General features: G+C 55.0%; 1 protein-coding gene across 2 annotated transcripts; it reads right to left on the bottom strand.

The window, feature by feature from the left end:
• Positions 1–4,844: 4,844 nt before the first annotated feature.
• On the bottom strand, positions 4,845–21,822 carry TP53INP2 (tumor protein p53 inducible nuclear protein 2). Of its 2 annotated transcripts, none has more exons than XM_063404751.1 (4): positions 21,654–21,822; positions 12,341–12,671; positions 8,838–9,147; positions 4,845–7,425 (listed from the first exon to the last, which is right to left on the bottom strand). In XM_063404751.1, the coding sequence occupies exons 2-4, from the start codon at positions 12,462–12,464 to the stop codon at positions 7,173–7,175; spliced, it is 687 nt and encodes a 228-aa protein (XP_063260821.1). In that variant the 5' UTR covers positions 12,465–12,671; positions 21,654–21,822; the 3' UTR covers positions 4,845–7,172. The 2 variants fall into 2 exon arrangements, with proteins under 2 accessions (XP_063260821.1, XP_063260822.1); XM_063404752.1 differs by having other exon boundaries at positions 8,838–8,967; positions 21,654–21,814.
• Between the last annotated feature and the right edge of the window lie 3,367 nt (positions 21,823–25,189).

Genomic DNA, 25,189 nt, shown 5'->3' on the forward strand with positions numbered 1-25,189 from the left:
TTTTTCAGTCAAGAGACAGCATTACAGCCTAACAACCAAAACCAGGTTACACACACACAGGCACACTACACAAAGTATCCCAGGCAGTCCACACAGGGCAAATGTTTACACAATGTCCTACGAGGAGGAGACACCCCTTCCCTACGAGCCCTGCTTACACCAACTGAACACGTAACACACAAAAAGGACGGATTTTGTTAGCTTCAGTTCCAGACCAGGTCTCAGTCCTACAGCATAGGTGATGTAGAAAACGTGGGGCTGTTTTTTCCCTCTTCTGCGGGATCCCCAGTGGCGGCTGTGCCGTGTGTAAGGCGTCCAGCAGAGCCCGGGGCGGGGCTGCTCTGCCCGGGCTGCCCTGGGCACAGGGCGGGAGGGCACGGGAACATTCTCCAGGGCATTTTAGGGAAGGCTTAAGGCAACCTTTTCCAACAGGGAACAGCCATCTGTCCTGGCACTCCTCCGTCCTGCTGCTCCTGCTTGCTCTCCCGACACGGCCCCGTGAGCAACTGGGGTTTAGAGCTTTTCAAAGCTGCCTAAGAGATTTATTATATCCAAAATGCTAAATGGGGCATTCATTCTGATGGGCTTCTCTGAAAAGCCCCACAGTGACTTTGAAAACAACACAGAAACACAGAAACATCAAAAACTGACACCCTGGTCACCTCTTGCATAGGACTTGTAACTGCAGTTCAGTGATTTATTCAAGTTCTGTAATTGTGTTTAAAAAAGATGCCAAACCATGAAAAAGGGTGAAGGCACATGTACAGGCAGTCCCACATGGGAGAGGGTAATGTGTGGGCATGAGTTTCACAAGCAGATACCAGGGGTGGATACGTACAGACAGAATATTGCAGTGCTTGGTGGCTCTGTACAAGTACAGTTCTGACACAAGAGGAAATTTTACTGGTTTACTGCTACACCTTGTGCTGCTCCCTGATCCCCAGACTTCCTGAAGCATAAAGCTAAGGATAAGAATTGAGACTTGGGCACAGCTGCTCATGGCTCTCCAGCAAGGGTACGTGAGGTGAATGCAAAAGAGCAGAGGAGCTTTGGGCTCCCCTGTGCAACCCATTTTTAAGCTACACTTGGAATTTAACTGCGCTGTTTTCACGTTCATTTGCAGAGAATAAAATCTTCCCCCCCTGCTCTCCACCATGTAATGAAACAGGGTCAGAGTGGAAGGCAGAAGGATTTTCAGGTTTAGCTGCAACAGAGTCAAAGCTTTGCAGGTCTTTTTGAGCTCTGGAGCATGGGGCAGCATCCCTGTATAAAATATGGATTTGGAAAGGCAACCCCCTTGCCAGCCCAGGAGGTGTCAGCTTAGAATGAGGGAACATGCCTGGGTGTCCCCACTCTGCACAGAAGAACTGAACAGACGATCACACGTAAGAGCCACCTTTGCTCATCCTCACTCCTCTAAGGAGAGGTTATAGGTTTAGTTAATGACTAACATTTTCAAGAAGCAAAAGGAAAGGCTGATGGAAATGCATCAAGGGACGATGGAACAGGGAGAGCTCCCACCCAACCATGCCCAGCTGTCCAGAGCCCAGGGCTGGGGAGTGCTCTGGGATCCTGGAGACACGCAAGGAGAAGGTGGCATCTCCAATAGATCTGAGGACACCTTTCAGCAAAGAAGGGATTCTAGAGGCAGGCAGAGCCTTTCCCACTGCTGCATCCAGCTCCTACAGCCACAGTCAGGCAACTTGTGGCAGCTGCTCCAGTGATGGCAATGGGACGAGGACAGAGCCCATGAGGACAACAGGAGATCATTGACTTTGTATGGAGCAGATCTGAGAGATGGAAAGCTCCACCTAGAAGAAGACAAGCCCTGATGGGGATCAGCCCCTTTTAAGGCCCGTTCCTGCCCCAGTGGCTCTGCCTGTGGCAGTCACCTGGGAGGGAGGGGCTGCCAGTGCCATGGGTGTCCCTCCTCAGGCTCTGGTCCAAACCAGCAGCTGTGCTGAGGAGCTCACCACAGTCCGGTGGTGGAGAAGGCCTTGGGGGAGGAAGCTCTGAGAAGCTGGGGGGATGCTGGGCTGCTGGTGCTTCCCTCCTGCCACCAGCAGCTATTGCTGAGTGCATGCAGTGAAGGAGGAACAGCAAACTGGAGGCTCGGAGTGGTGGCAGCTGACAATCCCTGGTGCCTAGAGAGTCCCTGTGGCACCAGCTAGACATGGATGGCCTCTTCTTTTAACCCAGAGGGTCAGGGAAGACTCAAGAACTGCCACCAGCCATTCCCAGGGCAGTGGGGCTTGGTGCTGCCTTCTGAGAGATGCTGAGAACCATTTCTCTAGACTTGAGGTGACTTATGTCTTCTTACTGTTTCCTGATTATTAGATGTTTGATCTTTGGGGACTCACTTGTTTTTCAATGAATTCACATGAAGTTTAATTTCCACTTTATGCAGGGCAATGGAATTGATACCAATCCAGAGGGACAACTGCAAAGCTGTGGGACTCAAGCCTAGAACCTCACTGGAGTATTTTTTCATCTTTTTTTTTCTTACTGGTGTGGTCAGACAAGTGGGTATTTTGCTCCCCAGTAGGGCTGAATAGAAGAGGGAAAAGTATTAGCATGATATAAATGTAAAATTATTGATTAGAAACACACCTAAAGAAAGAAGATTCCCACAGCAGTGATCTTTGGGATGAGCCATGCATTTATGTTATCCACAATGAGACGGAAATGTGGACTCCCATGGAAAGAATTGTTTTCCTTCCAGACCAAGCTTTTGCAGCAGAGTTTCTTAGAAAGAGCATTTGTGAATGCCAGTTTCAGAGCAATAGGTGAGGAGGACTTTTGCCCCTATTCCCCTGGCAGCCCTCCAGCCTTGCAGTGCCAAGCAAGAGCCAGAATTCAGTGCGAGAACTTTGTAGTGGCTGCCAGTGAGGGGTCCTGAGTGTGCCATGGCCACAGCCTGGCCTTGCCCAGTGCAGCAAGTACAGCCTTGGGGGCCTGGGGGCACCAGGCAGTCCTGGTGCATCCCAAGAGGTGGCACTTCTCCAGCAGGGCTGTCCCTCCTGGTTCATCACACCTTGGGGGTTCATCCCTCATGGCAGGACAGGGCAGCCAGAGCAGAACCAGGCAATCAGATGCAAATCTTACTTGGAGAAGATCTCTGCACCACGGGGGCTTCAGTGGTGGGAAAATTCTTCCCTCCATAAGGAGTCTCACAAGCTCCAGCCATCGCTGAGAGCACTGCCCCAGCCTGTCCCAGTGCCCTGCTGCTCCTGAGCCTGAAAGTCCAGTACAGGGCTGGGAAGCTGAGCTGGGACTGGAGCCAGCTCAGGTGTCTGAGCCCAGCACTGACACACTGCCCAGCAAAGCTGGCATTTACTGAATAGGGATTTGCCCAGGTCTCTCCACTGGGAATTCTTCTCATTTTTATTCTTCATTGCAAGAAATAGAAAAAAATCTTTCAGTTGCCTGCATCACCATTTCTCCAGGTGATCATTTCGATGGCTTCCCCCATCCTGGTTGTCTCCTGATCCCAGTGATGTGGTGGGTCAGGCCATAAACACACATCTCTGCTGCACTTCTCAAACCCTAGGAGGCTCAGTGCTGAAAATCCGTACCAGGTTGTTCACAAGCCAGTCTAAAAAGGGACCAGTCACATTCAGCTGTAAAGGTGAAATTTAAGGGCATGAACAAAGGAAGAGTGGCTGCAGCCCAGGAATGATGCCACCATGAATGAGCACAATTTCTTTTCCACACAGGAGTGTCAGAGCACCCTGCAGCTCCTGTCACCACCACATGCTGCCACAGGCCCACATGCCAGCATCCCAGAACCAAACCCCACATTCTAACAGAGAAGCCTGGGAAAAAGACATTTTTAAAGACCCCAGCAGATTGGTTTGTCCCTGAGTCCATGCTGTAGTTTCCCCCTACACAAGCACAGAAAAGAACGCAAAATTCACCTCACCTGTCCCAGCAGGACCAGCCCAAGAGCTCCCTGCAAACCAGAATCTTTCCATCGGAAGCACCACACATCACAAATACCGGGTGCCAAAAAAAAGAAAACCAACAAACCCCTAAAAGATTCAACCCCAAAACAAGCTACTGAACACCCAAACTAGGCTGTGAAATATCTACACATGCAAATGGGTGCACATACAGGAAGTTCTCAGTTTTTAAGCACCTTTCATTTGTTTTAAGATTTGAGGAGACAAAAAACCTCAGTGAAAAGGGGTTTTCTTGCTCTGGCAGCACTGGGCAGGAGGCCTGGGACCAGGTCAGGCTTTGTGCTTGCTGCTGGGCAGGAGCAGATCACTGCAAGTCTCCTGCAAAGAACAGCTTGACCAGAGCACAGCGAGGTTGGGTCACACTGGGGGTGACAGTCATCTTGCAAGGTTGGCAGATGAGTGTCAGGTGTTAATACATGGCAAGAGTGCAAACAACAGAGGGGACTTGCAAGAGCTCATTTGCTGTGGTTTGTCCACTCTGCTGACCTGCCAGAGGCTCAAGGTCTGGATTAACCTCTTCATGAAAACATTATTAATAATTTATTAATGCTTTATAAACATACTCTGGATATAAAATGTGATAATAGTTCTGCTGCAACTCCTGTGCTGGCTGGGCATGGAGTGATGAGAGACATCTCAGACTGGCACAGAAAGAGTTCGAATTTGCTTCTGAAAACCAGGATGGGGGAAGAAGATCACCCGTTTGAAACGGGCACTGGGGGCTGGTGCTGGTGGCAGTACCAGGCTGAGACAAGCCCCCAGGAACACGGCCAAGGGCTTCTGGCTCACAGCACATGAGAAGGGGCCACAGGAGGATTTCTGTAAGGGATTTCTCCTGGGTTACCATTTCCAGCAGCTGGGCAGGCACAGGAGAGCACATGTCAGGATCTGCCTTGGGGCCACTGCTCCCCCAAGCCTGCTCCTCTAGGAGCTGCAGAGGGGGCAGTGGGGTCACAGCCAGCCTCTGATATCAGGAGTGCTCCAGAGGGACTGGAAGCAACTCAGATGTGCAGGAGAATTTGTAGTGGAGACCAAGCCGGGGGCTGGACAGTGCTTGGCTTCTCCACTTCTTGACGTGTGTTGGGGCTGGAGAGAAAATGCTTCCTCCAATGCTGCTGCCCAGGGCCAAGGAGTGGCTCATCCAGTGGCACGGGAGGAGCAGAACGGGAAGGCAGCACCTCATCAGACACCTGGAGCTCAGGCTCAGCCCTGCCTGCTGTCACAGCACCTGTGCCAGTGTCCCTGCACATCCCTGCTCCCAGTCCATCCCAGGCATCACTGCAGGGGGAGATAAAGGCATTGAGTGTGAAGCCCAGGAAGTCAAAGGGTGTAAACACTGCCCTGGAGTCAGGAGATGTCAGTCTCTTCACCAAGAATACACCAGAGACAGAACAGGGTGATCTCAGGGTGGTCTCAGGCTTGGTGAGGGACAGAGGCTGTGGTGGGGCCCAAGGAGGGCAGGGCAATGCCAAGGGCTCGGAGTTCCCAGCTCTGTGCTTTTGGGAATGCCAAGGCAGTGGAGAGAAGGGGAAATGCTTCAGGTGAGCAGCAGCAGCTAGGTACTGCAGTTCAGGCTCCCTGGCCTGGAGCTAGGGGCTGTTGCTACTAAGAAAGTTCATTTTGGCTTTAATCTCATTTAAAAAATTATAAACTATCAGCTGTCTCAGCTTGGGCTCACCACAATTCCTTCAGCTGAGGTCTCTGGCTGATATTAAAGGATGCAACACGATGAGTGGAAGAACCTATGGTGAAATCAGAATTTTCTGGAGTGTTGTGGGGGTATTTCTTGTCTCAGAGGGTGGGAATCCAGGCTGTGAGCTGGTCATGAGCAAGACGCTTTCCCAGGGCACAGGGTGCAAAACCAGTTCCTAAAAGGAGCAAACTGGGGGCAGATCAGCAAATTTCTGCTGGATTTGGAGCTGTCTCAGCTGATGCTGGAGTCAGTGAAAAGCCTGGACCATGTTCTTCCAAAGGCAGAAGGAGTCCATCACGGAGAGAGGAGGGATTTGCATTAAAAATTAGCATTGTCTAGCAGTGGAATTTGGCCCTTCGTGGGAAAGGATGCCATTTTTAGTGGGAAAAAAGATGCTTCTGTTACAGCTCCTGTTAGAGCAATCCTCTCACTCAGGCCTGCCCCATCCTGACACATTGCAGTGGCTCCCTGATCCATCTTTGTCCTTACTTCAGCCTCTTCCCTCTGGCCTCCTCTTCAGCTTCTCTTCAACACCACCATGGACGTGCTTTGGCCACCTCAGGGAAGCTGTGCAGATCCCTGCCTCCGCTCCCCTCCAGGGACTGACACCAGGCAGACAATGCTCCTCAGCCTGCCAGTGCCTCTTCTGAGTATAAAGGTACAGAGAGAAATATATACACACACATATACAGGCGTATCCACAGGGATACAGGTGTGGCAGGTGACTGGCTCCAGGAGGAAGGGGCTCACTCAGATGGGACCACCAGCCATGGTGATGCCACCCCAGGATGGCCACCCTTCCTGGCACAGTAGCCAAGGGCTCCGGTGCGGCGCTGGGACGGTGTTTTGATTCCTGAGATTCTTTTTAAGGTTGATTTAAAAAAAAAACACCATGAGGCACCAGGAGCCACCTGGCTGACCCAGCCATGGAGATTCCACCAGCTCTTTCAACCACAAGCCCCTTCAGGACTGGCAGTGGGGGGTTATCTTAGCATGGTAAAATGTAGCTAATAAATCAAAGAGGGAGTAGAGTATTTGCTGGTTTTGCAGGGTGGAAGCATTATTTAGTGTCATTGATGAGATTTTCCTAAAAATCCCAAATCTTGTGGCTTAATTGCTCTTGTCACTCCTGCTCGGTGTCTCTGTGACATCCCAGCCAGGCTGTACATGGAGTCATGATGTGAGGAAAGGCACTGATGTCACAGGCTTATCAGGACAAACAGGTTTCGCCGGGAACAGGTGGATTTCAGGAACTGGTGATTTCACAGGGAATACCGATTTCCCACGTGAAGGCTGTCGAGGCTGTGGGGTGGGGGTGGCGTGGCCCTCCATGCCGGCGGCTCCAGGGGTCGTGGCCCAGACGGCATCGAGGGTGAGGGGCGCAGTGAGGGCTACAGGAGGAAGATGAGGAGTGCGGGCGCGAGGTGTGGAGTGAAGCCGCCGCCGTGTCCCCGGTGTCCGTGGGGGCCGCACTCCCGGGGCCGGGGCCGGCCGGGGGCCCGGGCGGCGGAGCGAGGTCAGTAGTTGCAGTGGCGCTGGCAGGGCTGGTGGACGAAGGCCCCCGGGAGCTGCTTGGCGCGGCGGGGCGGGCGCTGCCGGGCCCGGTTCTGCCGCTGCAGCGCCTTCTGGGCCAGGCGGTGCCGCTCCGCCAGCTGCTTGGCCCGCTGCGCCCGCTGCGCCTGCCCCGCCTTGTCCAGCGCCGCCGCCTTCACCGCCAGCGCCCGGCCGTGCGGCGGCACCGGCAGCTCCGGCCGCGGCTCCGGCGCGACCCTGCGGAGACAGCGGGGTCAGCGCCACAGCACCGCCCTCCCCGGCAGCCCGGGGACAGAGGGCACCGCGCCCCGGCACGGCTCTCCTGCCCCAACTGCCCGCCCAGGGGAGGGATGCTCCAGCGACGCAGGCTCTGGGACACCCGAAAAAATCCAACCACCACCGGGAACCCCACACTTAAATCCTTGAGCCTGGCCTGTCTCCATCCCACCGTGACCCCTTTGGAGCTTTGCTTGGTCTCAGGTTCTCTTCTAGTTCTCTCTGTCCCCTCCAGCATTGAGGAGCACCTGAAGCTCCAGACATCAAGCTGTCGCTCAGGGAGACTTTGGAAAGAGAGGAGTCCTGAAGGAATGGTGTCACCTGGACAGGAATGGTATCCACCAGCCAGGTCAGTGTCATCTAATCAGAAATGGAGTTCCATTGCCAAGAATAGCACCTCCCAACTAGGAATGCTGTCCTCTAATTGGAATGTTGTCCCCTAACCTGGAACAGTGTCTCCTGGCCTGGAGCACCCCAAAGCTCAGCCCAAATTCTTACTCCTCCTCTGCCCCACTGAGGGGCTCCAGGGGAGGTGTTGGAGGGTGGGACTGGGGGGACAGCAGGGATCCCATGGCATGGTGGCAGCCAGGACTTGTCAGGCCACGCATGGCCATGCCCCAGGTTTTCCCTGAGGGCTGCCGGGCAGTGGAGAGCAGGAATGGGTGTGGAGGGCTCCAGCCCACAGGCGTGGGGGGGGCAAAGGACCCATTTGGGACATTTCTGTTTAATTTCCCCACCACTAAGCTGGGGTTTGAGGCAAGGAGAAGCTGTGGTGTCCCACTCCCCACAGCTGTGGGATACCCCTGTGCTGGGCCAGTCTGGGGCCAGGTTGGGGACTGAGGGGGGCTGCAGCCTGGGGGATCTAGGGGTCTTCAGGGGGCCACTGTGCCCAAAGGCCACCCTGTCCCACTGGGTTTGCTGTGCTTGGGCCATACCTGTGCAAACGCCGGTGTAAGCCCTGCCTGGAAAACCTCCCCTGGACAGGTGGCACTGGCAAGGGCAGCATTGGCAGGAGTGGCCTTGACATGGGTGGCTGTGCTAGGAGGGGCTAAGAGCAGGGGAGATGAACACAGCCCAGTGCCAAGCTCGTGTCCTGCAGCCATGGCCATCTGAATATGCTACTGAGACCCCTTACCAGAGGATTTTGGGACACAAGGGCTGCCAGCGATGCATGGTGCCAGCTGGGGCACCCTGCCAGATATGCAGGGTGTTCCCTGAGGTGGGCGTGACGACACTGCCTCATGAATTGTCCATGGGTGAAACATTCCTGGGTGTGGGTGGGGATTTGGGATGGCAGGACTGACCATCCACTCCTGGTCCCTCAGTGGGTGCTAGGGCTGCTGGCCCTCCAAACACCATCAAGGTGCACTCACTCTGCAGCATCGTCCTCGGGGCCCTCCCCATCCACCTCGAGGGTGCTGGTGACGTAGACGGACATGCTGGGGTGCTCGATGAGCAGGTCCTCCATGGGGCTGCTCCCCACGCCGTCGGGGCCGGGCTCCTCTGCAGTAAAACAGGGGGGAGGGGTGACAAACCAACTCTCGTCCATCAAGCAGGGACCGGCCGGAGCCGGGGAAGCGGCCGGCGGCGGTGGCGGACCGGGGGGTGTCGGGCGGGGTCGCGCCAAGCGCCCGGTACCGCCAGCACCCGGGCGCCGGGCGGGGCCGGGGCGGGCACGGCTGCCTGGGGCAGGGGTGCAGAGCCATGCGGGGCGCAGCGGGGACACACACACATACCATGTACAGTGGGGAGGGAGGGGGAGAGAAAGGGGCATCGTTAGTGCGAGAGACACCCACCGCCACCACACCGCTACCCGCGGGCCCGGCGCCGCGCCCCGCCCGGAGCCGCCCGCTCCGGGGACCCGGCTGGGCATGGAAACGGCTCTGCACGGACAAGCTGAGCCACAGAGCTGGGGGACCAGCAGGGCTCACTGCGGCAATGGGGTTTTTTCCTTGTCAAAAGGAGAGAATAAGCTCAGGCAGGGAAAAACGCTGCTGTCCCCGTTCCGATGGCGCCTGAGCCGGGCCAGGCCGTGCCGCGCCCGGGGAACGCCGACACGCCTGGGCTCACAAACACCACCCAGCACTCCGCAAACATGGAAACCAAGCACACACAGAGCAGAAAAACAGTCCACACCTTTTCTCTGGAAGAAATCAAGGGAATAAATTCTTCAGCAAAGGTTTTTCACTGTGCCTTCAACTCCAGCCTGTTAGAGGCCAAATTTTGAGTGGCTGATCCAGAAGCTGACACCCCCCCGCCCCCAGCCTCCCATGCCTTCCCTTCCTCATCTCTATCTGGCAACAGCACTTGGGGCCGGTGCTTTTCTAGGAATTACTGGTGCTGTAGTGGGAAGGGAGCATGCACCAAATGCGGGGATGCCCACACCCATTCTCAGACTCATCAGGGGGATTTGAGGGAACGGGTGAGGGGGGAGCAGTGCAGTACTGTATGGACCCTGCAGCTGGGTGAGGGAGCAGGAGGAAGCACACATGAATCTGTTCGTGTGTGGAGAAACACAGAGCATGGGTCTGGGTATTCCAGGCTCGGTGCTTTCCCAGCTCTTCCTGCAGCTGATGCCCCAGCCCAGGGCTTAGGACAGGCCACAGTTGGCCTTGCAAACACGAGAACGTCTTTCTCCAGGTCAGAGGATATCAGCCTATTAATAGCTGTTGACATGCTGGGCTGCAGATTGTTTGTCAGCCTGGAGACACCAAGCCTGGCCGGTCCCACAGCCGTGGGCTCTGGGCTCAGGGAGCAAGGGACTACCCTGTGCCCATCCTTTGCCAAGGTGGATTTTAATGTCACAGAGCAATATTTTGGGATCCCAAGTACCTCCCTGATGCAGCCACATCCTGGGAAATGCTCTTTGCTCTCTCCCTAGGTGCTGAGCATGGCCAGGCTAAGCAAGGGGGTGAGAGTAGCATCAGAAACGTTCCAGGAAGGTCTGAGTAATTCGGGTGCATTTTCAACAGTGGTCAATGACCAGGCTGGCAGAGGCTGAATCCAGAGGCTCTCTAGGTTGCCTCTTTGCTGCTGGGAGGGAGCCAGGCTGGGAGCTGCTGCCGGCCACCACAGCTCCAAGGGGGAGGATGGGGCTGGAGTCTCCAGGTTTGGTTCTTGTAGTGTTTGGTATAACTCAAGCACCGGAAATAGGGCTGAAAGAATCTGTCTCCCACTGCTCAGGGACTGCTGTGGGAACAGACTGCAGCTGAGTGGGGTGGCATTCACAGGCAGACATTGCTGGAAGCCAGCACTGCACCAAGAGCCGAGGCATTTCACTGGAAAAACACGGAAGTGTTTTGTGCCAGAGTCAAGCCCTGGTCCACTCTGAGCCATCTGCAGCCTTGACCGAGGGATCAGGGCACAGCGTTTCTCTGGCTGGGGAAGCTCCTGGCTCCCCCTGGCATGCTTTAGGCTCTCAGCAGCTGCTGCAGCTGGCCCCGACACGTGGCAGCTCAAGGCCACTGCTCCAGGGACCTCCTTGCAAGAACCTCCTGCCATGGCACTGCCATGACCCTCCCTGGACAGTCACCTGAATGCCCAGAGGACTGAGAAACCTCCACAGCTGCCCATGGCCACACCACCCATCACCTCCAGCAGCTCCCCACAGTGCTTCCACCAGGCCTGGGGCTGGCCCTGTCCCTCATCCCAGTCTTGTCCCTGCTCTGGTTGCCTATCCAAGTCACTGCATATGGGGAAAAACCCTAACAAACAACTCAAATCACAAAAACAAGCATGGGGAACTGGCAGGGAACATCTGTTCAGAGACGTGCTGCCTGCAAGAGGGAGGACAAAACCCGTCTCCTAAACCTGCAGGGTACATCTGTGGTCTCCTAAGCTGGGGCATCACAACCAACCCGGAGCTACAAAAGCAGAGCACAGCCATCAGGAGCTCCTGCGCAGGCAGGAGGGTTTGTCTCTGAATTCTGCTGGATTTGCATGGAAATGTCATAAAAATATCATTACAATTGGCTGAGTCATCAATCTACAACAGAAACTCTGAAGGTCTGAACAGAGCTGGAGAAGACCTGCACAGGAGGAATTCAGTCTGCCTGGTTGGTGTCCAACAGGGCTCTGGATGGCTCTGGAAATGGGGAGCTCTGTGGGCTCTCTAGGTACAGGCACCTGGTGCCAAACATCCCTTGTGCTTGGCATGGGCAGTGGGAATAATTTGGGAAGATAACCCCCATGGAGCTGAGATTTACTCCTCTCAAATGATCCAAACATGGCCAGATCCCAGCTGGGACAGGCAGGCACCACTGCCACCTGCCCTCACATGGGGACAACCCCACTCCCCCACCAGCACCCCAGGAGTGGGGTCTCCCAGGGGAACAGGCTCCTGGTTTGCTCTCAGCAGGGGCAGGGCAGGGAGCAGCTGAGCTTGGCTCTTCCTGGAAAAGTGCTGTCCATGGCACAGCTCAGCTGAGGCCATGGCAGTGCCACAGCCGGTGGCAGGGCCTGCCAGGGCTGGGTCCCCACCCCACCGACCCCCTGTGGGCAGGATCACACCAAAACTCTGGGTGATCTCCCTGGCTGGTGCCTTGCCAGGGTCCCCTCCTGGCATGGAGGCACCTGGAGGTTTCTGGGCAGCAGCAACCCCAGCTGGAAATGCTGTTGCTGCTCCCACACTGGCAGAAAGCTCAGAACCGTCACTGGAAGAGGAAAGGGAAAAAGGAGGAGCAGATCAGGGGCTGCTGCAGTGACCACAGGCCTGGGAACTATGGGCAGAGCACGGGGACCAGGGGAGAAAAAATGAAGGGTAGAGCTGCTCCCATGTGGTGTAAACTCATCTGCTGACATCTCAAGGGTTTGCCCAGCTCTGGAGAGACAAGGTGCAGCAAAGGCTGTGGGAAATCAGTACTGTTGCTTTCCTCACCTGCAAGATCAATTATGAGCCAGCCATCCTCCTCCTCCTCTTCCTCGACAAAGGGTTTGGGCTCCTCCAGGCCCTCTGGCGTGTTGCTGTCACTGAAGAAGAGGCTGGTGAGACGCTGAAACATGGTGGGGAGCAGTCCAGCAGGATGGACGGGGAGATAGAGCTACTGCTGGGCACCAGCTTCCAGGCACAGACACAGGAGAGATGGGCAGAGAGGGGAAAAAGAGCCCTCGAGGTCTCAGTGACAGAGATGTTTGGCTGCCAGAGAAATCAGAGCTAAGTGGTGTGCAGTGCAGTTGTGAGGTTCTTCACTTGGCTTCAGTGCAAAGGCCTGTAAAAGGGAGAGAAGAAGGAACAGCACATTAAAACAGGCTGGCAGTGTGGCCCTTGTGCATCCGAGGGACTCAGAGGGGCTCAAGGGGACAGCAAAAAGGTGGCTCAGTGTTGTGGTTTAGATTTGAGGGGTTGTCCCGAGGGAGGGTTCCCCGGGAGCCCCCCGGGCTCTTGGTTCGTTGGTATTCGCATGCTGGCAGGCAAGGAGACTCTAGACGGCTGGTGAGGTGCTGATGAGACGAGGATTTATTTGGAGTTCGGCCCCAAGAAGGTAACATGGTTAGTGAGGGAGAGGGAAAGGGAGAGGGAAAGGGAGAGGAGCAGAGCCTCCCGAGGCTTCCAGGGCAGAGAGCACGCCCTCTCCGTTTGCACCCTGAACAGAGGGATTCAAAGTGGGCGTGGACAGATCGCGGTTACAGACTTGGGATAAACCATACACGTTCCAGGGGTGAGCCAGAGCAAACCATTTCCATAAAATGCAATTCCACAGCTCAGATCTGTGCCATGGGCTGTCCCAGCTGGTGTTGTATCTGAAAGCAACAGTGAAGGGCTGGGTGCCTGTGCCCTGCAGCCCCCCCCGCATCAAGCCCCACATTGTGTCCCCATCCTCATGGGTGGGGTGTCCCAGGAGATCCATCCCCAGGAGCTGGCAGGGACAGAGCAGACACTGACCCTAAGTCAGGCAAACATGCCAAGTTCCTCACAGCAGGCAGGGCAAGGACAGCATTGTCACAGACTGGTTTGGATTGGGAGGGACCTTAAAGGCTCATCTCATTCCACACCCCTGCCATGGGCAGGGACACCTTCCACTGTCCCAGGCTGCTCCAAGCCCTGTCCAACCTGGCCTTGAACACTTCCAGGGATGGGGCAGCCACAGCTTCTTTGGGCACTGCGCCAGGGCCTCCCCACCCTCCCAGGGAACAATTCCTTCCCAATATCCCATCCAACCCTACCCTCTGCCAGTGGGAAGCCATTCCCTGTGTCCTCTCTGTCCAGTCCATTTTCCAAAGTCCCTTTCTAGATCTCTTGGAGCCTTTTTAGGCACTGGAAAGAGCTCTAAGGTCTCCCTGGATCCACTTCTCCAGGTGAATACCCACAGCTCTCCCATTCAGGCTCCAGAGCTGAGGGGCTCCAGGCCTTGGAACATCTTTGTGGCTACACCTGGACTCATTCCAGCAGCTCCACATCCTTCTTATGTTGGATCCCCAGGGTTGGAGGCAGCTCTGCAGGTGGGGTCTCACCTGAGCGGGCAGAGGGGCAGAATCCCCCCCATCTGCTGCCCACACTGTGGGGACAAGCCCAGGGTGCTGCTGGCTCTCTGGACTGCTAGCACACATTGTTGTTCACATCCAGACTCTCATCCCAGCCCTTTGTGGGTCTCTGCTTCACCTCTGCTCAGTTCATCACTGCTTTATTCCTGGGAAAGCAGATTCCCTCCAGTGTGGGAGGAGGTTAATACTCATTCATTTCATTAGTGACTGCCTGGCGAGGCCAGGAATGGCAGCCAAAAGGTGCAGAGTGTTATCTGTGTGCCTCTTGGTCCAGAGACATAAAAAGGACATTAAAAGGCCATAAAATGCTATCAGGAGCTCAGTGCAGTGAGAGGGGACAGCTGGGTGCTGCTGTGCTTGGAACACTGATGTGGATGCATTTAAAGTGTAAATCCCCTTTTCATGGCAAAGCCCCAGTTCAGCGCCCTGTCGACCAAGGGGCCATGGAGCTTGAGTGATCCTCCACCCAGGGGAAACTCCATCTTCTCTAGGCAGTGTGGAATGGGAAGGGTATGGCAGGCACCACCTGTCCATACACAGCCCAGTCCTCCAGCAGGTCAAGTTCTAGCTCAGCCCTGCCGCCCCATGAAGTGGCTTCCCCAGTCCCAGCACCCTGGGAAGGTGGCTGGCCTGGGCACTGCAGGGGCTCAGGCACTTTTTAATTCATCACTATGGGATGGCAGTGCTTTTGCAGGTGTCATGGGAGCAACAATAACTGTTCTACAATGCAGAAAATGAGAAATCAAACAAGCCTTCCCCCTGGATGGGATCCCCTGGACCTCAGAGGCTCTGATCTCTGACACTCCCAGATGTAGAAGGAAATGATGGAGCATGAAGCAGTCCTGCAACACCCAGCTCTCTCTCACCAGGGAGAACAGGAGGTCAGGGAGAACTCCCTGCTCTGTGTCCTAAGAGAGTCCCTGGAGGCACTGAGCAGGGAGGGTTTGGGCACTGAGACATGACAGAGTTGTTTCTCTGACCCCACAACCACCACAGCCGTTCTGTTACCCTCCAGTGCTATCAATTAAATCAGCCAGACACCCCCTTTACCTGGATCATTAAGGCATAAAAAATATAAGTTAGGGAAACAAAGCTAGTGCCCAGCTGAGCTTTGAATGGACTCCTGTGCCCAGCACGGAGAGAGTTCTCTCCCACAGGATGTCCATGTGCATCCATCCCCACTGGGCCAGGTTGGCAAATGCCACCCTGGCCAGCCCCGAGGGCTGTGGCACACAGCCACAGCTTCATCCTGCCAGCTCACACTGGAAACCTGGCACCTGCCTGAGCACTGCCTATTCAGCAAATATCTTTTGACATGAATATTATTTTTAAAGAAGTTTATTAAATATCTAATTGTGACAAACTCCACAGCTCCCAGTCCTTGCTGGTGATGTCCCAGTCTCCACTATTTGCTCCTCCCCAGGAGCCCTGGCAGGAGGGACTGGGGCAGCTCGTGGCAGGTACAGGGATCACAGGGGCCAGTCCCCCGAGGCCACCATGACCCTGGCTCAGTGTGAGGCTAGGAGTGGGTTCATGGGTTTATTGAGCTGGGGCATTGCCAGGCTGCCAAAGCTGACCTCAGTGTCACTGGGCAGGTCCTCAGGATGACACAATGGGGCTGGGGACAGCGGGGTCTCCTGTGCTGTGCCCCAAGCCCACCACACTGAGAGGACATTGTCAATTCTCTTGACTTATCTCATGCAATTGTCATTCATTCACCCTGCCTAGACATGGATGTCACCCAACAGCAGAGCTGGGGACAAGATCTGGCACACAGGGACGGGGGAAGACAGTGGCTCCAATCTGGCTGCCAGGGGAAGGTCATCCAGAAAAGCACTCAAGCAGCTACCACAGGCCAGGGGCTGAGTCAGGCAGGGATTTTCCCTGTTGCCTAAGCAAAGCCCACCTGGAATGTCTCACTGCAGTGAGTGCTTCCCATGCTCTGCAGGCTTGGCTTTGAGAGCCCCCCTACAAGGGGCTCATCCTCCAGAGCAAGCTCAGAGTCAAGTGACCAATGATGAGGTCAAAACCTGTTAGTTTTCCTTCATTAAATCATGCTGAAAACTTTCCCAGGACAGTAGGAAAGCTGATTCCCAAGCAACAGCTCAGAGCACGTGCCTGCTTAGGGACTGGTCCGCAGAAAATCGCAGAATGCAGGCGAGGGGAGTAAGGTGCCTGGGCTCCCCAGGTACCCACCCCAACCCAGAGGTAATCTGTCTTTCCTGAAGACACAACAGGCACTATTATTTTCCATTGTCCCCTCTCGCAAATTTCACTTCTTAAGTGAAGGCATAGGGGTTCACAAGCAGCTGCCATAGCTCTGGAGGAAGCGGGAGTTAAAAGCTCCCCTAAGAGCAAAACTTGAAATGGATTATTTTAAAAGATCATTTGCCAAAGAATTCAAGTAAGTCTCCAGCTATTACCCTCCCCAAGCCAGGGAACATGGGGTAGCCCTGACCCCCTTCCTGGTGCAAGAGAGTCTGTGCCATGAGTGGGCTACAGTGGCAGGATCAGCCCCATGCATGGTGGAGCCCAGGGAGCTGCAGGAGGCTCATTGCAAAGCCTTCAAGATCAAACCTGCACGGTGAAGGCAGGAGCAAAACCAAAATGCAGGCAAAAGCAAAAATTAGCATTAACCCTCTCCCTCACTTTAGCCTGTCTCCTCTGAAAAATTCAGGTTAAAGCAGCAGGATGAAGCTCTCATCTCCAAAACTCTCAGCAGGTTCGTGGATGACACTGAACTGTGTGGAACAGTCAATTCAGCAGACAGAAGGGATTGGGCATCCAGAGGGCCCTGGGCAGGCTGGAGCAGTGGGCTCATATGAACCTCATGAAGTTCCACCAGGCCAAGTGCAAGGTCCTGCACCTGGGTCAGGGCAGCCCCAGCAGCAGCACAGGCTGGGGGCTGGGTGGGTTGAGAGCAGCCCTGGGAGAAGGACTTGGGGTACTGGTGGGTACAAATGGGATGTGAGCTGGCCGTGGGCACTGGCAGCCCAGAAACCAATCCTGTGCTGGGGGGATTCTGCCCCTCTGCCCACTCAGATGGGACCCCACCTGCAGAGCTGCCTCCAGCTCTGGGCACCCAGCATAAGAAGGATGTGGAGCTGCTGGAGTGTGTCCAGAGGTGGCCACAAAGATGCTACCAGGTCTGGAGCCCCTCAGCACTGGGACAGGCTGGGATAGCTGGGGATGTTCACTTGGAGAAGGCTCCAGGGAGACCTCAGAGCCCCTCCCAGTGCCTAAAGGGGCTCCAGGAGAGCTGAAGAAGGACTGGGAACAAGAGATGGAATGCCAGAACAAGGGGAATGGCTTCCTACTGGCAGAGGGCAGGGTTAGATGGGATACTGGGAAGGAATTCTTGGCTGTGAGGGTGGGGAGGCCCTGGCACAGGGTGCCCAGAGAAGCTGTGGCTGCCCCATCCCTGGAAGTGTTCAAGGCCAGGCAGGGCAGGGCTTGGAGCACCATGGGATAGTGGAAGGTGTCCCTGCCCATGGCAGGGGTGTGGGATGAGATGCTCTGTAAGGTCCCTTCCAACCCCAACCAGTCTGTGAGTCTGCAATCTCCCATCCCCCTAGAAGGGAGCAGCTCCTGGCCTCGAACTGCTCCAGACCCTCCCTGGCAGCCACCAAGCTTCTCCATCATTGTGGAGGGCTCAGGGTGACCTGCTCAGCCCTTCACAAGGCAAGAGACTCCTTGGCCAGCTCCTGCCCAGACAATGAGATGGCCACGTGCCACCTCTGTCCCTACAGGTTCCACCAAGCACTTCTCTGGCTGGGGCAGTCAGTAGCAGATCAAGCCCTGAAGTTTATCCAGGTATTTGGAAAGCCTCTGCTTTCCTGCAGCAAATGTTTGCCCGATTTACATCAGGGCATGGAAGGCTGGCAGCCTCCATGGGAAGTGCAGTGCAGAAGGGACTGTGTCCCTGACAGGGGACTGAAGTGAATCTGTGCCTTGTTACAGGTAGAGGTGGTGCGCACGAAACCAGTTTATAACAGGACATGCTTCTCCTCCTCTCAGGTCCTTTTTTCCAGCTTCCCTGTGTCTGCAGGTGCCCACATCTGTGGAGGAGGTGTATCCCACATCTCCCCCCTTGAGACACAAAGGGACCGCCTATGTACCACATCCTTGGGGCTGAGCTGCCCCAGAAACCACACTGACATCCTGTCCCCTGCCAGAGCTGGGGCCACCATCATAGGACAGCTGCCATCCTTCCCAGGCTTCCACAAACCCCCTTCCTTGGTATGCCAACCCCATTCCAGGCACTGCCAACACAAGGGGACAGTCCACCAGGGTCACCTTCTTGGTGACAGATGAGTTTCTAAATGAATTATGTTTATCAGACTCCTTCCAGAAAGTCCAACAGCCTTTTACAACAAGCCAGAAGGTATTAAAAATATTAAATTTAAAGTGGAAGTAAGGAAACCACAACACATCAAGTTATTTTTCCCCTTCAGAAACCTCAACACAATAATTAGTTTTCTGAGTCACCATGGCTGCAAATAACCCCAGGAGCTAAGAGCAGGGAACAGGCTCGGCAGCAAAGCCCCAGGATGCGCCAGGAGCTTGCCGGGGCAGGAGCTGCAGCGTTGCAGGACTGGCAGCCCTCAAAAGTCACAGTCTGCAAGAACATCAGCAACTCCCTTTGGAAATGGCAACAGGCTCCCTGAAACTTTCCATAAATACTTGGCGGCGGGAGGGATGCTGATGACAGGCAGCAGGAGCACTCCTTCCTCGGCACAGCTAAGAATACCCCGCACAGTCATCCCGGCAGGAGGCAGAGGTACAAATCAGGTGCCTTCCTCCAACCCACTTGGGAAATGGGATTTTCGACTCATTTTACCTAAATCAAACAAGCATTTAACAGGCCTGCTGTGCTGGATATACAGAAGTCCTAAACCTGGCACAGAAACACAAAACACAGAAGTGGATCCGGCAACTGGGCAGCTCAGGGGAGTCCTGCTCATCACCCCAGAAATGGTCAGTGAATCAGCCCTGTGCTGTCCTCTACCTCCCCCATCAAGGGAGGGACCAGAGCTGGCAGGGACCTGCCTGGGACAGTTTGGCAGGGCTGAATTAATGCATTTGGCCCCACAATAACTGTGCTACAGGTCCACCTGATCCCGGTGCTTTGCCAGTAGGCCCACCGATGGGATTCCCTTGGAAAAGCCCTGGGCACAGGGGCAGAGCTGCACCCCAAGGTGCTGCTGGCACGGACAAGCTGATTCCAGCAAAACAGAGGCTGAGTCACAGCCAGAGCCTCTTCCATGGCAGATCAGGGGAGTAGCGGGGGGAAGGCAGAGAGCAATTTGAAAAATCCCAACTCTTCATCATGACACTCTTTTTATTAATGGCAGACCAAGACAGGACCTGGAAGGGCTCTCCTCAGCCAGTCCAGGGTCTCAGCAGGGACTTGAGTTCCCACATGCTCCTCCACATCCTGCCTGAAGGACAGGGACCCTGCTGAATGAGGAGGAGATGTTTTTCCCGGAGCTGGTCTCTGCATCCACACGGGCTCTTGTGTCACTACTGCAGAAAGGTCCTTACCCCAAGGGCAAACATGACCTTGTGCTGTTTGATATAATCACACACAGTCCTGGAAAATCTGCCAGTGGCTGGCAGGATCCAGGAAATTTTAGATTTCCCATGAGCTGTGCTATGAAATTTTAGAACTTTCCTCCCTGGGATGTGCTGGGTGCAGCACCCCAAGGAGTGAAGCATTCCGAGGAGCTGCACACTGGGAGGGGAGCAGCCCCCCCTTAGAGCCTCCAAAAATCACAGAGGCTGACACACCTGGCACACTGGACTTGGACACCACATGAACCCTGAGCTCCCCAGCAGCTCCCCCCAAGCCCGCTCAGGGCCCCCCTCACCAGAGGACTCGCTGTGCAGTCAGCACTAAAAACCCCTTAGATATAAACTTATGTCACAGGGTTTTCCAGTCTTATTACAAGCAGGTGTTACCATTGCATTATCTAGCGAAAAGCTTTTATATTTTTCCTTTTTTGTTCAGCCAGATAAGCAGCAGTTTGATGCAATGTGTTCCCAACAGTGACAGTGAGCTACAGCAGACAGCTTTTGTCTTTTGTTGTAGGTTTGTTGTTTGAGGGGCAGGGAAGGGGGTATTTAGGGGGGAGGAAATATAAAAGGAGAGGAAAGGTTTTTTTAGAGCAAAACAACATAATTCTTGGCACTCTGTAGATTAAGCCTGCTAGGAAAGGAGGTCTAGCACAGTCCTGTACCAGAGCCCAACACCTGTTTCTGGGAGGGTTTCTGGGATGGCTTCCTACCCCAGCAAAACCTTGGCCAAACAAGCAACAGCATGTGGCACCTGCCCAGCTCAGCCCTCATTGGTGCTGCCTCAGCATTGGCTATTGCTGGGCTCAAGGGAGACAGTTTAATCCACTATTTTGGGATGCCAGGGTGCCAGTCTCTTTCCTCAGGTGCTCTGAGCAGAGCTGTAGCTCCTCTACACAAATATGTATATGTATATGCATAAAATAATTACAAGAGCAAAAATACCCTTTTAAACCCGTTTCTACACTCCACAAAGTCCAGGTTTTTCCACAATGAGTCCCCTTAAAAGGGAGCAGGATTAGTTTCCAGAGCCTGGCAGGCTTAGCCAGGCTGAGGTGAGAGACATGAAACCGAGAGGAAAGTTGCCCTTTCAGGACTTATGACTTTTTTGAGCTGCTCCAACGGAGATGCCCTTTGAGCAGCAATAGCAGAAGGACATGCTGTGTTTGGTACCTGAGGGACTTCTGGGTTCAGCATCCTGGGACATGGTGGAGTTGCCCTATAGCACAAACTTCAGCCTGGAACTGCCAGCACCCTCTCCCTCCAATGCACAGTCCCTTCCTGGGCAGCACAACTAAACTCAACAAAAATATCAAAGCATAGATCTGAATCTCATTAAAACTGGTGGGACTTACAAAGACAATCGAGATCTAAAGACAGAGCAATCTAAATCCAAAACACCAAGGATTTGCTGGAAATAAGTTAAATAGATAATACTTTTCTATATTAGCGATTTACATTTGCTTACATTCTTTACACAGATTTATTTGATATAGTATACATGCTGTATTTTATACAGTATGTAATATATAGTATAGGAAGGTGTCCCTGCCAGACACCCCCCTGCAGGGGGTTGGAACAAGATGATTTCTAAGGTCACCCCCAACCCGACTCATCCTGTGATTCTATGACATATTTCATATATTGACACATACTTATATTTATATCTATTCACATTCCTTTTCCAAAACGCCACGTTTTGCACCCGAAGAGCGTCTAAACATCACGGGAGGAGACACATCCACGTTTCCGGCTGAGAGGAGCCACAGCAGCGACCGGCGCGGGGGGGACACGGGGGCGGCCCACGCGTGCCCACCGCGGCCGAGCCCCACGGGCCGCCCCCGCCCCCGGGCCCGCGGGGTCACGGCGGGACAAGGGGGAGCAGCTGTGACGTCTCAATGTCATATGCAAATACCGCGACGTCACCGCGGCGCAGCCAATGGGAGCGGGGAACGGCCGCCAATCTTAATCCGGTGATGAAGAAACAAACAACAGGCGCGGGGGGGCCGGAGCCGAGGGGTCCCGGGCCTTCCCCACGGCCCCCGCCCGACCCCTCCCCGCTCGGGCCGTGCCAGCCCGCCAATCCCATTCCCGCGGCCCCGGCGCGGCCCCGGCGGCGTCCCGCGGAGACTCACCGGCTCTGCGTGTCCCAGGCGGCGGAAGGCGCTGAGGTAGTGCCGGTGCGGTGCCGGTGCGGTGCCGGTGCGGTGCCGGTGCGGTGCCGGTGCCGGTACGGACCCCGCGGTTCTGCCGAGCGCGCGCCGCTCCCCCGCACAAATCGGCACCTTCCGACAGCTGATCGTGACGTCACAAAGCGGCTCCGCCCCGCCTCCGCCGCAGCCAATGGGAGCGGGCGCAGGGAGGGCGGGGCCCGCCCCGGGGGTCGCGGGTGGGGAGCGGGGTCTCGGGGGGACGCGAGTGGGCGAGGCCGGCGCCCTCGGGGGCCTCCGTGCCACGGGGCAAGGAGGCGGCAGAGCCCCGGACAGGGAGCGGAGAGGGGCTGGAGGCTCCCGGGGACGGGGGGGATAAACCGAAAGGCTAGAGACCCCCCGTAGTGTTGGGGTAGAGGGGAGGGGCTGAGACCCCCGCTGGTACAAGGGAAGAGAGGAGCTCCGGCACTGAGATACAGCGGGAACAGAGGAGGGAGATGGGCGAAAAGTAAGAGCTGAAGCCACTGAAAAAAAAAAAAAGCGATGGAGTTCAGTCCCGCCCGCAGCGCCCCGAGGACGCGGGGGAGACAGGAAGGGGGCGGGGGGCTGTGCTGGCGCCTGCCGAAGGGAAGGGACAGAGGCTTGAGGCTTCCGAGACACCCACTGACTGCTCACTGCCGACTGCTCACTGCTGCGCTGCAGAGGCCTCATCCAAAGAGAAACTTTGGTGTGATACGAGTGAGGGGGCTGGGGCTGAAACCTCTGCATGTGCCACCCAACCATTACCCACCTGCGAGACAAAGGGGGCTCAGGGCGTGAAGAACACCAGGAACATCCCTGGAGTGTCACAGCCCCTCAGGATCCTTGGCATCACCAGGTTTGCCTTTGTCCTCAGCACAGGCTGACCGTGGGACCAAGGTTTGGTTCGACATCATGCCAGGCTTGTCACACGGCAGGATATTGTCTGTATAAAGATAGAACATTTATTAAAACAGTCATTAATGGAGCAGTTTGGGTGTCTGAGTCATGCATAGAACAGTTAGGACTCATGTGGCATCACAGGTGAGAATTCCCCATTGTAAATGCACAAGAGGTAGAATTTAATTGTGTCTTATTCAACATGAGGTCACAAATAAAAAAACATTTAGTCTTCTGTAATTGAACGATCTTACAGAAGAGTGTAAACTGTCATTCTGGGAGGAGAGCTGCCACCCTTGCAGAGCTCCCACCTCACTTTGTCAGGAGGGGAGCAGAAGCCCGTGAAGCTTGAAACAGTCCTAAGCAGAAAATGCACTCATTTGGGGTGTCCACAGAGGACAGTTTGAGCTGGCCATGGCAGTTTCAGTTAATGCCCAAGGAGCTGAAGTTGCTGGGCATAGCGGGGGACAATCTGCAGGAGACATCCAGAAGTTACAGCATAACCACACTTAACCCCAGCCTGGTCCCTGCCTGAAGACAAGAGCTTGTGCTGCCCATGGAGGTTCATTTCGCTGCTTCTACTTGTCCTGGTTTCACATGGAGTGATTACAAGATGGCTCCTGGTGGCTGCAGCAGGAGTGTAAAAATTAACCCTTAATCCTGCCGAGGAAGGCATAAATGAATGCAGCAGAATGAATCTCATTAGGGCGAAACATGTTCCAGGATAAACTGCCCCATTTGTGCTGGCATATGCCCTAAAGCACAGGTTTAAATGGGATGACTCCATTCCTACAGGAACTGGAAATGCTTCCATCTCTGCTGCACCCTGCCCTCGTCTTCTACTGCCAAAAGGGGGTGGCAGTCCCCTCACAGGGCAGCGTGTAGCCCCAGTGATTTATTGCTGGAAAAGCTGCTGCACGGATGGTGAGGCAGAGGAAGGGGCTTCTCACCAGCCTGAGGCCATCCGCAGTGGCTGCCAGGCCCTGCTGTGCCCAGCCAGGGGCTGTGGCTGAGGACTCTGGAGTGGGTGACAGCTGTGCTGTGTGACAGCAGGAAACTACTTTTATCTTGCTGGCACAGGGAACAATGGGCAGGAAGCCGTGGTGGCCCAGCCCCATGCGCCTACAGTCCTGCAGTGCTGAGCTGGGGTCCATGTCACTGTGTCTTCTGCCTGTGCGTGGGGATAGCAAGGACAGCCTGGAGGGACCCCTCCTTCTGTCTCCAGGGACAGCAGTGTCTGCTGACACTGAGTAAGGGAAAGGAAACTAGAGTGCCTTCCCTGTGACATGCAGAGGTAGGATGTGGGGACATAGGGCATGACCTGGCTTTGACTCCTGAACGGCTCTCAGGTTGCTGGAAAGTCACACTGAGTTGAGCTGCAAGGCCTGAGGTGGCTGTGCCTGGAGAGGATGAGCAAACAGCTGACTGCACCTCACCTGCCCGCAGGTAATGGGGACTTACCTGGGGCCTTGTGTATCACAGCACAACTCCACCCCAGCAGGTGCCTTGGGCTCTGCTGCTCAGGTGCATAACTGGAGGCAGTCTGTGAATTTGAGTGACTGCTGAAAATAGGAAGGTGATCACACTGGCTTCTGCTTCATCCAGGAGGTTTTAGAAGCAGTACTGAGAGCCTCTGGCAAAGTGCAGGACCAGTGTGTAATGCACGTGCTTCATTTCATCCAACAAATGGCATGCAAAGCAGGCAGGGTGCTCATTATAGAATGGTTTGCGTTGCAAGGGCTCTAAAAGATTACCTAGCTCCAAGCTCTATTTGCCTTTCCTTTAATTAAAAAAAAAAAATCTTGGTCCAGCTACCCGAAACTTCTAAAAAATAAGAGATCAGGAAGTAATAGAATGTTTGTATCTTTGCAAAGCCCTCCAAGAACATGTCTCCAGCATTTGGCATTGACTGAGAAGGGGGTCCCAGGGCACCCCTCCAGCCCCAGCTGCCCACTCTGGTTTCCCTGCAGGTCCTTTGGGTGACTCTCAAGCAAGTGCTGCCCCTGGCATGCCTGACATGAGTTTTCCCCAAGGCCAGGGAGCTGTGCCCCAGCCATTCCTCCTGGTGATGCTGAAGTCACCAGGTAAGTGCTGAGCACCTGAACAAGCATTTCCCAGCCATGTCCTGGGGCTACGGGTCAGCAGCTGGCTCAGCAGCTCCCAGGTGCCTGAAGGCCACAATCTGAGTGAGCCACAGGGCTTGCTGCCACGCCGCGAGCTTGCTGCTCATTAGCTGGGGCTGGGAAGAGCAGTTAATGAAGTACATGTGCAGTATACAGAGACAATCCTTCAACACAGGCTCTGTGCCAAACAGCAGAAAACAGGGAAATGAATCACAGAATATATTGACCTGGAAGGGACCCAAAAGGATCATCGAGTCCAACTCTGAAGTGAATGGCCCATATAGGGTCAAGACCTCACCTTGGTGTTACTGGCACCATGCTCTGACCAACTGAGTTAATCTCAGGGTCCTTATGAATGAGCAGAAGCTGCTCATTCCTTCCCCAAGCCATTCTGTCCCAGCCTCCCCCATACCACTGAGAGCCCTTGGCGCACCCACTCCAGGGCCCCAGGGATGTGCTCAGACACCCACCCAGCCCCAG

The sequence above is a fragment of the Prinia subflava genome, chromosome 8, assembly GCF_021018805.1.
Source record: "Prinia subflava isolate CZ2003 ecotype Zambia chromosome 8, Cam_Psub_1.2, whole genome shotgun sequence".
Classification (NCBI taxonomy): domain Eukaryota; kingdom Metazoa; phylum Chordata; class Aves; order Passeriformes; family Cisticolidae; genus Prinia; species Prinia subflava.